General features: G+C 40.5%; 1 protein-coding gene across 1 annotated transcript in view; it reads left to right on the forward strand.

Moving 5' to 3' along the window:
• PREX1 (phosphatidylinositol-3,4,5-trisphosphate dependent Rac exchange factor 1) overlaps positions 1-15,299 on the forward strand; it is a 104,424-nt gene that overhangs the window by 21,605 nt on the left and 67,520 nt on the right. The window contains exons 6-7 of the mRNA XM_026862329.1: positions 8,276-8,437; positions 13,814-13,947. Coding sequence (XP_026718130.1) covers positions 8,276-8,437; positions 13,814-13,947 — 296 coding nt within the window. The remainder of the gene's footprint in view (positions 1-8,275; positions 8,438-13,813; positions 13,948-15,299) is intronic.

Here is a 15,299-nt window from a genome sequence, read left to right on the forward strand (position 1 = left end):
GAATTTCTTGGTGGTAAATTAGTTTTATTCCCAGTCTGAAACCTTTCTAATGTGACTTTCACTTCTTTTTCTTGCTGTGAAACTTCAGTGAGTGATTTGAAGTCTTATTTGGGAATATAGAAGTTCTGAATATTTTTTAGCAATAAGCTGCATTATAAAATTTCAGTAGAAATGAAAAAGGGGCTTGGACTAGTCTTGAACAAAACAGAACTGTGCTTGCTGTGACGGCCATGATAATTTGGTAGAAAGAAAAGCAGCAAACAGATGCAGAGGCCTTGAGAGCATATACTGTGTGAATGACTTAACACTCCAGTGTGTTTAGGTACACTGGAAAGCTTGCCAAATAAATATTTCTAGCAGAACATTTTGGATTAAGGCAACTCCGTCTCACCAGTAATAATTGTATGACTCTGTATTAATTAGTGTGAACCATTCTACTTAAGAGTAGAAGCAGCTGTTGTGTAAACCAATCTCTGAGCAAAAATAGCCCTTTTCCCTTAATAAAGAGCATTTATGTCAGCAAGAAGAAAACCCTAGGGGAGTGGTGATCATGAGTTAATCACACCATTGGGGGTGGGGATTAGGAGCAGTCATTTCTGTCTCCTTCCTCCCAACACAGGAGGAATGTGAAGCACATGATAGCCGCTCCCCTATGGGCTCCTGCTAGCCCAGCGCATGTCACAGGGGTTGTTTCTTTTTTGATGTCTGTTCTCTTAAGGAATTGCTCAGACTCCAGCCAGAAATGCACATTCCACCTCTGATCCTCTAAAAATTTCTCATAATGTACATAGCTCCATGGACGATTTAGGGCAGTAACTGTGTATTACTTCATGTGGTGGAAGACTCATTGGCCCTAAGAGGGAAAGAAAAATCTGGATGCAAAAAGCTGAGTTAACCAGATTGAGCCCTCAGAAAGCCCAACAGTAGGGCACACATAGGCCTTAATAAAAGCAGTGCCTGGGTTTTGAAAGGGAAAGATGGGAAGCCAGTGGTGTGGATACAGAACAGGATGAAGAAAGGTTAACTCACTGTGTTGCTCTTTTCCCTCTCCATTCCTCTCAGAGATGTTTAAGAAACAGAACCTTCTAATTGGCCAGAATTGGATTTATATTATCTTTGGGGGTTTGGGGTTTTGTTGGTGTGTGTTGTTTGGTGTTTTTTTTTCTTTCCCCAATTCCTTTTTTCCTGCAAGAAAAGTGATGTTGCTCTTAGATTCATGACATTTGGTTGAAATCCAACTCTGTGTAGCACAACATGAAAAATTATATATACCCTAGAGTTGCAAGGAACACTGCCAATTTATAAATCATACTTCTGTCTTCCACACTTTTTATATATAATCACAAAAAACTGGTAATATTTATAAAACTGGAAACATGTTTTTGTTACATTTTAATTTAGCATGTGTCATGGATTTGATGGCACATTGAATATAATGTTTTACTGATTTATCATTGCTTGTCTAGTCTTTACCCTGCAGAAACATTGACATAAATCATAGATTTTAAAAGCATACAGAACAAAAAAACCCTGCTATGATTGGCATGTACACAGGGCCTAGTGTAACATTTATTTTCTGGTTAGTTTAAGTGGAAAATCAATTTTAATACAAGCAAATATTAAAAACTCAGAAATATAGAACTCCTGGAAACATTTATATTCACAGAAAGGTTTGGTTGTGTTTGTGGTGTGTTGGTTTGTTTGTTTTTTTTTTTTTAAAGAGCACATTTTGAACTGCTTATTAACACAAATTTTGGAACTGATAAGCAAAGAAATATGTTGTCTTTGTTATCTCTGCAATACTGAACTGTTCAGTAGGTAACCAACGTATTTTATGTATGCACTGCTTTGTGGTGCAAAGCAAGACAGCTTGGCGAGCAATGATTTGCACCAGTCAATGCACAATGTTAACATTCATTGTGCAAAATCCATGTTAAGCCATGTCTGAGTGGCCTCAGGAGTATAAAGATAGGAGGAAGGAATTTTTAAAATAGAGACCTGTAAATTTCAGCTGCAAAACATGTGTTGGGTTGTCAGTTCTAAGTACACAGACAATCATTTTTGTGTGGCAAGGGAGGACATGGGGAAGGATGACAGAGACTTCTATTTTAAAAAAGATCAGTGAAGCAGAATAACATCCTTTTTTCTAGGAAACATTAAAACTGTGTTTGCATTAAAAAACCCTCTAGTTTCCTCTGCCTGCATTGTTTGCTCATCATACCTCCTGCCACCTCTTTACATCTTCCTATGTAATGTTCTTTTTGTTGAGTTCTCTCCCCATAGTTTCTTTGTTTTCTTGGGGGTTAAGCACAATTAGCAAATAGACAAATATGAGCAGCTGATATGTCTTATGTGATTTAGTTCTTATATTTAGATTCTGTAATGTTCAGAACTCTTTTAGCTTTAAGCTATTTAAAGCTGCATCTGAGACTGTAATACTTAAGTTGGAAATCATTTTACTCCATTGTATAATCAAAACCTGGCATTTCTGAGTAGATCAGATGTCAATGTCCTACTCTTCTGTATGTTGTTCAGGAAGACACTACAGCTGGATGTAGATGTCTTGGAGTGCTCTGTTACTATCTTTGTAAGATGATTTGTGTTCTGTGTGTAGGTGTTATGAGTGGCAGAACCTCAATCTTTGCAGCTGTGAAAGAGGTGTGAAAAAGGAGAATTCTGTGCCCAGAGGACACAGTTCCCATTTCTGTCTTAGTTCTTTGAAGAACAGAGATATCTGTTTTTTTCCCCCCTGCCTTATGATATGGAATAGCTTTGCAACTTTTTTATTTTTATTAAAAAAAAAAAAGAGGATTTGGAGGATAATGGTGAAGATGATCGAGGCTGTGAAAAATACTGGCTTTTCTGTTCTCCACTGCTGGTTAGCCTGAAGGATTAACAAGTTTGTAGCTAGACAGTAAATGTGTTTTATGAATTACTTTAAGAAACTCTTTGCATGGAATAGTTTTCTGCTAGTGGCAGCAACCTCATCCCATCTCCATTAGTGCACAAATTGCACTACATAAAATAGTAATTCCAGACAACAATATATATGAGCTTTATGGAAGACAAGACAGTCATACCCAAGGTTTGCCATCTGGTCTGTCTCTCAGCTGCCTTTCAAAATGTTGTCAGATGCTCTCAGAGTTTACACATCATAAATCTGTCACTAAAATAAAACAAGTACCCAGAGCTCCGTCACTGTGTTTCAGAAGTGCTAGGCTCTGCTCTTTTGGGGAATGGCAGTGTCGAAGCAGCATGGCCCTTCCTTAGATGGCTTATGACTAGACAGTGGTGGGACAAGTTCTCTGACTGTTTATGCTGCTTATGCTGTTGAAGCAACAAAGTGGCCCAGCCAGCACCATCCCTGGCTTTTCCAGCCTCCTCCCCTGCTTCTTGGGCAGAACCACAGGCAGCTAGCGGGAGTGGGGAAGATGCTGTTTATGGCAGCAGAGGGCTGTTGTGAATGAAGAGTTCTTTCACTGTGTCTTGGTGATATTTCAGAAAGGGATGTTTAGACAGTGCTAGTGTATACATGTCTGTTTCCACAGCAGTGTGGGTGACACTTGAGCTGCAGAACTTCATGGATTTTTAATGAGAGTCATGTAGCAAAAATACTGCACTCTGTTCTGGAAGCATGGAGCAGAGGTTAGTGTAACCAAAATGCAACACCTCTCTTCTGCCTTTTCTTTTTTAACACTTACTTTTCTTGGCCTTATCTTCAGCAAAAGTGGAGTAAAAACTTCCGTAGGGAATTTCATTTGTGGTATCAACTGATGTTTGTAGCAGCTAGCCTCTTTCTCCTGTGCATATGCTTACTCTGTAAATCAACCAAAAGTTTAAGATCATTAACTCCTCTCTCTTAATGGTTTTCCCAGCTGTCAGCACATTACCCATCTCCACTGTCATCCATCTGACAAGAGCCATTGTCAATCTTCATTTATCATTTTCTGAAAAGAGAAATTGTAGCTATGAGTAAATTCTCAAAATACCAAATTTATGCAAAGAACTGAGTAATTATATTTCACTGGACAAACACCAACATTCCCGTTCATTCATTTGGGTCTTTCTGTCTCCAGACTATGTCTATGTGGGAATGAGTACACCTCCCATTGCCATATTTTGATTCTTATGAGACCTGTCTCTTGCATTACTTAAAGGAGTCTCAGTGGCCAAGTAGATTAATCTCAAGATGCAGATTTCACTTTAAAAGGTTCTGCAAAACTGAGAAGTTAATAAATAAATACTTAAAATACTTTGCATTTCTGTAACATTGGTCTCAAGATAGTTTACCAATGCTAGTGAATTAAATCTTGCTCCAGCCAGTGTGAGGAAGCAGAGAGGAAGCACTGAGAAGGTCTGTGCAGAGGTGGAAACAAATCTGTACTGCTTTTAACTCTAGCTTCCTCCTTTCAAATATGCCTTCTAATTTTGCTGGTATCTGAACAGCCCCAAGTCTGGTTGTTTATTCTACAGTTATTCCTGCTAGTGGAAAAGTATAGCGAGGTATGCACAAACCTGTCACCTGCTACAGGTGACTTGTCTAAAGGACTTTGTAGAGTAGATCTATCAATAAACACTAAGGCAGAGAAAACTACTTCCAGAGTGTCTGGATTAGCAAAATGGTTGGATTAGCAGCCACTATATTCACTATAAATTAATGCAAACTTCAGCAGAACTTGAACTTCAGCACACATCCCTCCACTCTGACAGGCCAAGTAACTCGAGCCTAAAAGTACCAGTTAATTTGATCTAGAGGTTTTGTGTGGACATAAGTAAGTTTAGGAGCAGTGCCTGTATTACAGGCTGTGTGACCAACTCAGGCAAGGCAAGCCCTAGTAGTACTCAGGATCATACCTGAAATCAGAGTGTATCAGCACCAAACAAGATAGCATGGCACAAGGACCTTTAACGCCAATATGGCAAAATTTTGTGTGGTGAAGAGACACTTGCTGAGGTTAACATGCTGATGTGGAGAAGCAAAACACGAATCAGAGCACAGACTAAGCCTAGTTGGAGGCTATGACAGGCATTCTGGGATTGTAATCACTTATCTTGGGTGGACAACAACTGTAACAGGCTGTCTTTGCCCTTAGCTGTGGGAACTATGGGTTGAAGGGATTTAGCTATGTTCAGACCACAGTGCTGTGCAGGCACTCCGGCTATATTCAGGCTCATTCTTGTGTCTCATGCAAAGTGATGAAATTCAGCAGCAGTTTGCTTTTTAGACACAGGACTTTAAAACAAGCAAATAACATGTTGAGGCAAAACAGAACACAGTGAGAAAGTTAAATATTCCAGGCAATCTAAAAATGTGGGTCTTAAACACCATATTATATATCAAGATGAAATTACCAGCCTTAGGTAAGGTTTCTTTAATGTATTTTTATCCAATTGTGGCTGACTATAAAATGCTGTTGGTCTAAAAAATGGTGAATTGTGAGTTCACAGTGGTTACCCCTTTTGCCAAACTGGTTAATATTGTCAGGTCCCAAGTTTTGCAACTGCTTTTTTTCAGCAGACAGTGTTTAACTGGGCTGTTGTGCATTGAATCAAGGGAAGCAGAGTCTCTTAGGAACTCTTTCAGAGCAGAGATGTTAATCTCTGTGTTAATCTCTCTAGTTAAAAGTTGTGCCCCAACCTCCTAAACATAATCTGGGAAAGAGTCCTGCTGCTCTCTTGGCCTCTCTCCCAGTCCAGCACTTTTTCCCACTTTGCCTTTTGGGGACACCTCCTCACCTGCCATGTGCCTGTCTTGGAGGTTAAAACACTGAACTGAGTGCCAGAAAGTCTTCGTTCTGCAAGTGATTTGCCATTGGACAAGTTACTCTTCTGTAAGTAAATTTCCTTCTTGAAAAAAAAATTATTATACTTCCTGACACATAAAAACATGAGAGGCTACTGAATTTTCCTGCAATTTCTGGACACCCAGACTGATTGTAGGCGCTTATCTGCATGTGGTGGGTTGACCTTGCCTGGCTGCTGCCTGCCCACCCAGCCACTCTCTTACTATTCAGTGAGGTGGGGGAGGAAAGAAGATGAATAAATGCTTGTGGATTGAGATAAAGACAGGGACATCACTTACAAATTACCATCACATGCAATACAGACTTGACTTGATTTATTGCCAGTTAAAAAATATGTGGATATTGAGATATGTGGATAGTGAGATAGCCAGCTGAACATGATCCAGTAGCGTGCCCAGGTGGCCAAGGCGTCCAGTGGTATCCTGGCTTGCATCAGAAATAGCGTGGCCAGCAGGGGCAGGGAAGGGATCTTGCCCCTGTACTCAGCACTGGTGAGGCCACACTTTGATTACAGTGTTCAGTTTTGGGCCCCTCACTCCACAAAGGCCATTGAATGACTTGAGCATGTCCAGAGAAGGGCAACAGAGATGGTGCAGGGTCTGGAGCACAGGTCTGCTGGGGAGCAGCTGAGGGAACTGGGGGGGGTTTAGTCTGGAGGAGGCTGAGGGGAGACCTCATCGCCCTCTACAGCTCCCTGAAAGGAGGGTGCAGAGAGCTGAGATGAGTCTCTTGAACCAAGTAACAAGCGATAGAACAAGAGGGAATGTCCTCAAATTGTGCCAGGGAAAGTTCAGACTAGATATTAGGAAGCATTTATTTACAGAACGGGTTGTTAGGCCTTGGAATGGGCTGCCCAGTGAGGTGGTGGAGTCCCCATCCCTGGAGGGGTTTAAGAGTCAGGTTAACATAGCACTGAGGGATCTGGTGAAGTTGAGAATGATCAGTGTTAGTTTGATGGTTGGACTAGATGATATTCAAGGTCTTTTTCCAACCTAGATGATTCTGTGAAACAAAATCACTTTCCCTCCAACCCCCACTCTTTTCTCCAGGCTCAACTTCACTCCTGCATTCCCAACTCCTCTACTTTTCCCTCAGCCCTGGGTGGTACAGGAGTTGTGAGGAATGGGGGTGTGCAGTCAGTGTGTAACATTTCCTCTTCTGCTCCTTCATCCTCATGCTTTTCTCCACTCCAGCGTGAGCTCTCTACAGGCTGCTGTTCTTCAGGACAAACCTGGTCCCTGTGGGCCCTATATGGTCTGCAGTTCCTGTCAGGAGAACTGGCTCCTCCGTGGCCTCTCCAGGCCAATTCCTCTTCAGAGAATATCTACCTGTTGCAACGTGGGGTCCTCCACAGGCTGCAGTGTGGATATCTGCTCTGTTGTGGTCCTCTCCATGGGCTGCAGAGAGATACCTGCTCTGGCCAGGTCTCTCCAGGGGCTGCAGGGAAGTCTCCCTGCCTTTCTCTCAGGCTTTGGTGCTCACAGGGCTGTTTCTCACACATTTTTCCTCTCTGCCCTGCTGCGTTTTGCCCTTTCTTGAACACGTTTTCACAGAGGCGCCACTGGCTCCTCCGACAGGCTCAGCCAGGCCCTGCCGGGGTCTGTTGCGGAGCCGGCTGGAACTGTCACGGGGCAGCCCCCCGCCCCTCCTCGGAGGCCCCTGCAGCCCCCTGGCAGTGCCCGGGCACAGACACCCCATACACTGAGGTATCTGAGTTAGGAGAGTTGTCCTGCTGGAATCCCTCTTTGGTCAGTGGGAAGAGATGGGCTTCTCATGAGGGCAGTTCCACTCCTAGGTGAATCTGTGCTTTGGTTGTATTTCTCTGTTGGTTATAGAGCTAAACAACCTAGGTCCTAAAGCTTCTTGTGGGTTGGTATTAACCAACACCTGATCATTTCTGTAAATCTGGTGGGTGGGGTGTACAGTCTAGTATTATTCCTGTAAGGCCATAGTTCATGGAAAACCCTGTTTCCATAGCTCTAGTGGTTCTTGATAAGACATGCTACAGGCAGAATTTTTATCAGATGGAAGGAGCCTGATTCAGCATCACTGAAATACTGTATGCACATCACTGGGGCTGGAATAGCATCTAGACCATGGTTAGGTCAGTGGTCCACTGCTTGTCTTTGAAGTAGACAGTGTAGTTTTTTATGTAACCTTGTAATTTTTTTGGCCTTGGTTCACTCTAGAAGCAAACATGTGACACAGCAAAGCGTATTTGGCTTGAGCTCTCTTAATTTGGCATTTTTAACGTGAGCAATTGCTTCATCTATTTAGCAGCATTCATATAAAAAGGCATCCCTGCACAGGTGAAGAACAGAGAACAGCATCTACAGTAACATGTCCACAGTTTTCTGATTTTGCAAAGATTCTGGCATTTTCCTATGGGATTGCAGTCTAATGAGTGTGCATTTCCATGAACCACTTCTACGTTTACATTGTATGTTTTCTTCTCTTTCTTTTTTTTAAAGGAATTAGCTAAGAGGACTCCCTCTAAGCATCCAGATCACCCAGCTGTCCAGAATGCATTACAGGCCATGAAGACAGTCTGCACAAATATCAACGAGACCAAGAGACAGATGGAAAAACTGGAAGCCCTTGAACAGTTGCAGTCCCACATTGAAGGATGGGAGGTATGATGTAGGACTAGTGAGCTCCCTGGAGGCAGTTCACTACACAGTTTAATGGGCTGAAATTTAGTGACTCACAGTGTGTACTGGGATTTCTGTTTCTTACATGATGTGTAAATGCCCTTGAAGGTGTGGGTAGCATCACTCTGAGTTTAGAATTGAGTGTTTATTTGAGGTGTGCAGGCTGCTGCTAAATTGTAGCAGAACAAATGGGATTATGAAAGAAAGACAACTGTTAAAGCTAGAGTGGACTGAAATTTCAAATAGCAGGTCTCCTTTGAAGGATAAATAGGTCTAGAAGATGAAATCAGGACTGGTCTAAATAACAAGTTTCTCTTTCCATTCCTACAAGCCTTTAGATTTTTTGGGAGCTTTGAAAGTTAGTTTGCTTAGCTTCATATGGATTTCCTTATAAAAAGTAAAGGTTAGATTAGTAAGCCCTAGAAAGCAACTGGTATATTTGTGTTTGCTTCAGTTAAGTTACTCATGGATGTGTTTCTAGTGATGTGTTTATCAGTAGGAAGATACATGTAGGTAGAAGCATTTGTTATGGAAGGGAGAAAACTAGACTGTGAAGCTTGGAGGAAGAGGAAATCTGGAACAAGAGCCACTTAGTATAAATACTGGGAAGTCAGGAAGTGTGCAAACGGTTGGCAGCTTATCTTGTGATGACTTTAGTTGAGGCCCTTGAATCAGTGGAGTTGGAAGCCTCTGGGAGGTGCACCATAGGGAGTCAGTGGTGTTAAATGGTCTCATGGAGAGATTGGCGTCGGCGTTTAGTGAGACTGACATCTAAAATGTTGAGGCTGATCATTGCCAGCTGAGGATTTCTTAGCTGAGGACATTTTGTTAGAGGTCATGTAAACTTCCTCATGTTCGGAGTCTTGGGTGCTCTCCATGACTCTCTTTTGGGTTGTTTTTTATCTTTCATGTATGTTTTAAACCTTGCTCATTTTTTCCCTGAAGGATGTTCTTGGCATCCAGCTAAAGACGTGAGAACAACCCAGATATCCAGCTGTGTAATTTTTGGATAGCAGACTCAGCAAACAAAGTCATACAATGTTCTATATAGCAAGACTTCTAGAAGCAGTTAAAACCATTTCAGGTTAAATTCAACTCCTGGGTCATCTAGGCAAGAGGAAGGGAGCCTGAAGCATGACTATTAAAGTGTCTATGATGCCATAAATGAAGTGGTATCCAAACTTACTGGGATTTTTTTAGGGTTTAACTTATCTACAACAACATTCTGGGGCTGAAAACCCTTTCAGATTTGTTTATATACACTATATACATAACAAAGTCATCTAGGTCACTTGGCTCAAAATTTCAAGAAGGAAGAAGTGTTTTTCCCTCCCAGTAAGCTGTGGAACATATCTAAATTATTCTGGTGTCATACTAAAAGGAGGAAAACCAGCTTTATACATCACAGATATAGGCCAGTGCTCAACATGACGGCATTTTTTTCTTCTGTACATGTAAAGAAGTTTGACACTGATGGTTTCCTATCTTCACAGTGCTAGGGATCCTATGAATTGTAACTCTAGAGCAAAGTGCTAGGTTTGTAAATAACTGGTTTTAGTTCTTTCAGGTGTATTTCACAGTTTATTCCTAATGAGAAGGGCTTCTAACTTATATCTATGGAAAGCTGCAATAGCTGAATTAAATATTTAGCTTAACAATGCGGTGCTGTAAGCTACAGAGCTGGCTGCAGAAGGAAGTCTGTAAGGCAAATTTATGCCTGTTTTTAGTTTATCTGATGGCCATCTCTCCTGTGAAATAGAAAATTTCCCTTTTCTATTAGCATGAATGTGGATTCTGAAACACTGGTGCCCTGTATATACATTTCTATACCATACATACCAATCGACAAGGCCTACAGCTTCCAACTATTTTAATTCAAGGCATCTAAATTGTCAAAAAGAAGTGAAGATCAGCTTAATTATAACCAAGTATTTTACAATTATAAGGAGTGTAGCCTGAATCTGGGGAGTGTGCAAGAAGCCCAGCATAAAGTTAAACGTTAATTTGTTCACATAATTTGGAACAGGTTCTACCTCATCTAACATTTCTGTTGAACCAAACCAATAGTTTCACTGGTTTTTATGACTTTGCAATTATTCCAACTGTCCCAATGGTCCATACCTGGTCCTGTTGCCATCCTGTTGCCGTCAGTGCCACCGCCAATATTTCTAACATGAAGAAGAGTGTAACATAATTTTGTTTCTGCAGAGTCTCTTCTTCTTGCTCTTGAGAGTCATCTGTAACTTCACTAAGAGCAGTAGTTGTTTTTTAGAGCAATTTCCTCAGTGCAACATTTTTTCCTCAGCATCTCCACCCACCAATACACTTCTCTAACACAACATCACTATCGCTGTCATACACTGAGCATACGCTGACATCATCCTGTCAGTCACTTTGAGACAGATTATAATGAGGGGACATGTTAAAGTAGGCCAGATCTGGGAAGGTGCTGAAGGCCTGCAGCTTAATCAGAGGTCTGTTCATCAAAATGAACTCTGCTCAGATTCATTCTTTTGGAATGCACAGAATCCTCGTAGATGTATGTTGTGGATTAGGCTCAGACAAGTCAATTTGATTCTGGTTAATCCTTCTGGGAAACAAAGATTAGTTTAAAAAAAGAGGAAAGAAAAGTAGAGGATGCATGAGAAGACCAATATTTGTATACAGTGGTTTTGTTTGCTTAGTGAAGAACAAGTTGCTATGATGTTTCTATTAATTATATACTGATTTTTTTACGGGGAGAGCTCCTCCTCATGCATCCTTGTACATTATTTTTACTGAGCAATTGCTACATATCCCCAAATTCTCCCATCCTGAGATGCATAAGGAAGCAAAACCCCCGTTACAGAACAGCATGAGGTGCAAGATATTTGTTAATTCTTAGGCAGATCAATCATTTTATAACTAGCTGTAATTTTCAGTTCTGCCAGCCATCATGTTTTCTTTTTTTGTTTGGTCTCTTCTTCCCACCACCAGCAGCTTGGTCCCACTTAGAAAGATGAGAAATTCTGTGTTGTCTCTGAAAATATCAAGTAAATCTTATTCTGTTTCTTATTTTGAAAAACAACTCAAATCAGTATAAATGTAAAGTAGCTAGGTCAACTACAAACAGGAAATGCATCAACAGCGTTTAGATACCATCATGATGGGTCTGATGGAAAAATAAAGATTCTTAGATTTCAAGGCAAGAAACAACCATTGCAATCATTTGCTTTCACTTCCTGCACAAAATAGGCCAGAAGATTTTACCCAGTGATTCCTCTGTCTATCAAAGATTGAGTTCAGTTACTGATGTCACTGAGTTCATTGCTTTTGCTGTCTTTAGGTAACTTTTGGAAAATTAAGTACTTGATGTTGTAGTGCACTGAAACTTAGATTTCTGCATGGGCAAACCACATGAGGAGCATGTTTTTATGTTGTACAGTCAGTTGGTGTCTGTTCCTATTTGTGTATTTGTTAGCAGGCCTTTGGGGTCATAATTCTGAGATACAGTGATTTCTCCTGGAGATAGTAATGGTCAACAGGTCATTTTCAAATTAACAACTGCACATTTCTAGTCATGTGTTAACTCTTTCTATAGAGCGATTAAGAAAATAAAAATATATCGGGACAGCAGAGGGAACTATTTCATCTAGCTAGTTCCTGTATCATTCTATCCAGAACATGAGACACATATGTGGAACAGACAAATTGGTATTGCATACTTGGCAGCCTTTAAAGTATAGCTGCTTCCTTGTTAACTAAAAGCATGACATGGACAGCACAGCTGTCAAGATTCAATTTAGAGAACTGTGTAATCAAAGCTTCATTCACACCTTTAGAGTGACTGCATTGCATTTAGAAAGGCTGATTTCAATTGAGTGATTTCCCTTGCATAGCTTGATGTCACAGACTGCGCCTTCCTCAAAAAAAGTCAATAAATATCACGCATGCAATATCTAATATAATTCAAACCGATCTTTCTAGGGTGACTTTCTAGATGGAGCAGGATTTCATGCCTGTGCACAGAGAGGTCTTCAGTTTCTTTTAGTGGGATGAATTGTGTTTTACAAATCTTTTCTATTATTTGTGAATATAGGGTTAATGGACATCTGGAAATTAAGCAGTTCTGTTGATAATTAATGTCTTGCAATCCAAAGTTAGTTCTCTTTTCCAGTAAGACTCAAGGCAGTGGATCATATAGTCTAACTTACCTCCTTCTCGGCATGCTGACCATGGAAAGAAGTTACTCTTACCCTAGGTTGTTGTTCTCCTAACAAAGAAGACAAATGCAAAAATTAATAGATGATCCAGAGTTAGGTGGTGAATGTTTCCATGGTCTCAGGGTGTTTTTTCTGAAAATAAACCTTTATTGATAGGATGCTTTTCTACCTTCCAAGTAATACTAGATCAAGGAATTTAAGGCTAGTGCCTAAGGTTTAGCCAAACCATCTTGTTTGGCCAATGAAACAGTTGAGGAGCAGATTCCCAGCTGTGCATTCATAATGTGCTGACATTTGGAGTTTGCCTGTCCTGAGAGCAACCTGGGACAGTCCTGTAGTTGTTTTTCATTTGTGCCCAACTGCTTTGGTCCTAAAGACCTCATTTAAAGGACTGTATGATCACTTTTCCTCGGATAATCTCAGTAACAGTTTGGGGAGTGACTGTTTAGTGATCTGCTGTGCTTTTCAGCTTCTGTACATCCTCAGAGGCTAAAGTGTCTTGAGCACCAAGCTCCGTTGTTTCCGTCTCTGTCTAGTGCATATAATGGATTGCACATAACAGCTAGCACAGTGTCCAGGACTCAACCTCTGATTTTCTTGGTGGTGTTTCTAACTTGCATGTGTTTATTAGAGCTCCAGAAAGGAGAGCACCTGCCTATACTTCTAATGAAAGAGTTGGAGAGATGTATCACTGCTGAGATGACTTCACAGAGAGATGGTTAATAATGACATTTCTCAGTATCAGAGCTACAGTGTTAAGGAAATGCCATCATTCTTTTATAAAGCATTCCTAAAGCCATCTCTTGTGATATTTGCAATGATAGCTCATGGTATGAAGGGAAGACTAATGGTCTTGAGAGACTCATAATACAGCTGCTTTGAGAGTGAAAGATTTTTTCAGGAAAAAGTCTCCTGGAGTTTAATAGGGAAGATTTATTGTGGTGTGTGAGGACTCCAGAAAAATGTTTGTAATCCAGAGGAAACATGATGTGTTTAGCCACATTAAGAAATTGAGCATTTCCTCCTTATGAGTGTATCAGTTATTTCAGTTTAATGACATGCAGATAAAATAACAGCGTTTTAGTAAAAATCCTTCATTGCACACACACACACACAAAAAGTTAAAAATAAACAATATCTCTTTTCTGTGTTTCAGGGGTCAAATCTGACAGATATCTGCACACAGCTCTTACTCCAAGGGACTTTGTTAAAAATCTCAGCAGGAAACATCCAGGAGAGAATGTTCTTTCTATTTGATAATCTACTGGTGTATTGCAAGAGGAAATCCAGGTGAGTCCCTCTGTGTTTATGGTTTTATAATGGGACCATTCAGAAGTTTTGTAAGTTGAAAGTATGATCAATTACTGATTGTTAGCTGTATTCCCTGTTGCTCTGCAGAGCTGAGTCACAGGCGTGACTTGCCTCTGTTCTTGACTATTGCTATTATTTAGACTATATAAGAAAGAAGTCACTATATGATAGGATAAATATGCCAGACAGTAATGGGGTCCCCACCCTGAGAAGTGTGCAATCCAAAGACAGAAGTTGATACAGTGCAGAAAAAACACAGAGTTCTTACAGCTGGAAAGCTTCCCGGAGCAGATGGGTCTCCAGGAGTGATGTGAAGAAGGAGGCTTTGCCAACTTTCATTGTGAGGTTATTCCAAGCAGAAGAGGGTGACGTGAAAAATGATACAAAGCCAAGAAAGGGGAAAGTGGAAGACTAAGAAAACATAAAATACATGCAGGGCATAGAGGAGTGAGGAAGAGATGAAGATTAGCATGTCGCTGTTCAGGATTTGCAGCCCATGTGCTCTGTGCATTGTCTTCCTTTCTTATCCTAGTAACAATTTTTGCATCATTCCACCTTATAAAACTTAAGCATTATTAGAACCTACTGGTTATTGTTAAAATAGCATTGACAGAGTGAAGGGCAATGGCTTCTGCAGCAGTTATACTGTATTTCAGTTCTTAAGCTTTTCACCTTCACAGCTCCAGTCTCGTTCTCATGTCTTGGTCCTTTCTGAGTTTACATTACATTCTCTACACTCCAGATTCTCCTTCTCCTTTCTTTCCGGTAATATCCTCCCCCTTCTTCAAGTTACATTTCTTTACTGGTGATAGCCAAGGAGAATAGCCAACCCAATTAGAAATTCTCAAAACCCAGACTGTTCTCTCCAAAGAAAATTCTCATCTCAAGATCTGGATTTATTTCCCAGATTTTGTTCAATGGAAATTTTGGTGCCATTAAACTGGGAAAAAAGTATCAGTAATGATCAGACTTTCAGTGTGGATAATGCTGAAACTATACAACATAAATACAAATTATTAGGTGAAATGTACATTAGAAACTATTAGATTGTAATATAAACATTTAAACTAAATTTAACCTCCCCCAGAATTCAATCTTTTATCTAACTGAAGCATTCTGGCTCTGCTGAAATGAACCAAGAAATGTGAAACATTTTGACAGTTTACAAGATCTGTCAAAATCCTAACTTCCATATGAAACAGAGTTCAGAAACTATTCCTTTAAAAAAACAGCAATCAATTTGATATCTAATCTTTTACTTCTTCAGAGCTCTTAAAAACTGGTGTTCTAGTCCTGTTTGTAGTTCAGGTTAACCTAGCCCCCCCCCCCCC

This window comes from Athene cunicularia (assembly GCF_003259725.1).
Source record: "Athene cunicularia isolate RWA chromosome 20 unlocalized genomic scaffold, athCun1 chr20_part1, whole genome shotgun sequence".
Taxonomy (NCBI): domain Eukaryota; kingdom Metazoa; phylum Chordata; class Aves; order Strigiformes; family Strigidae; genus Athene; species Athene cunicularia.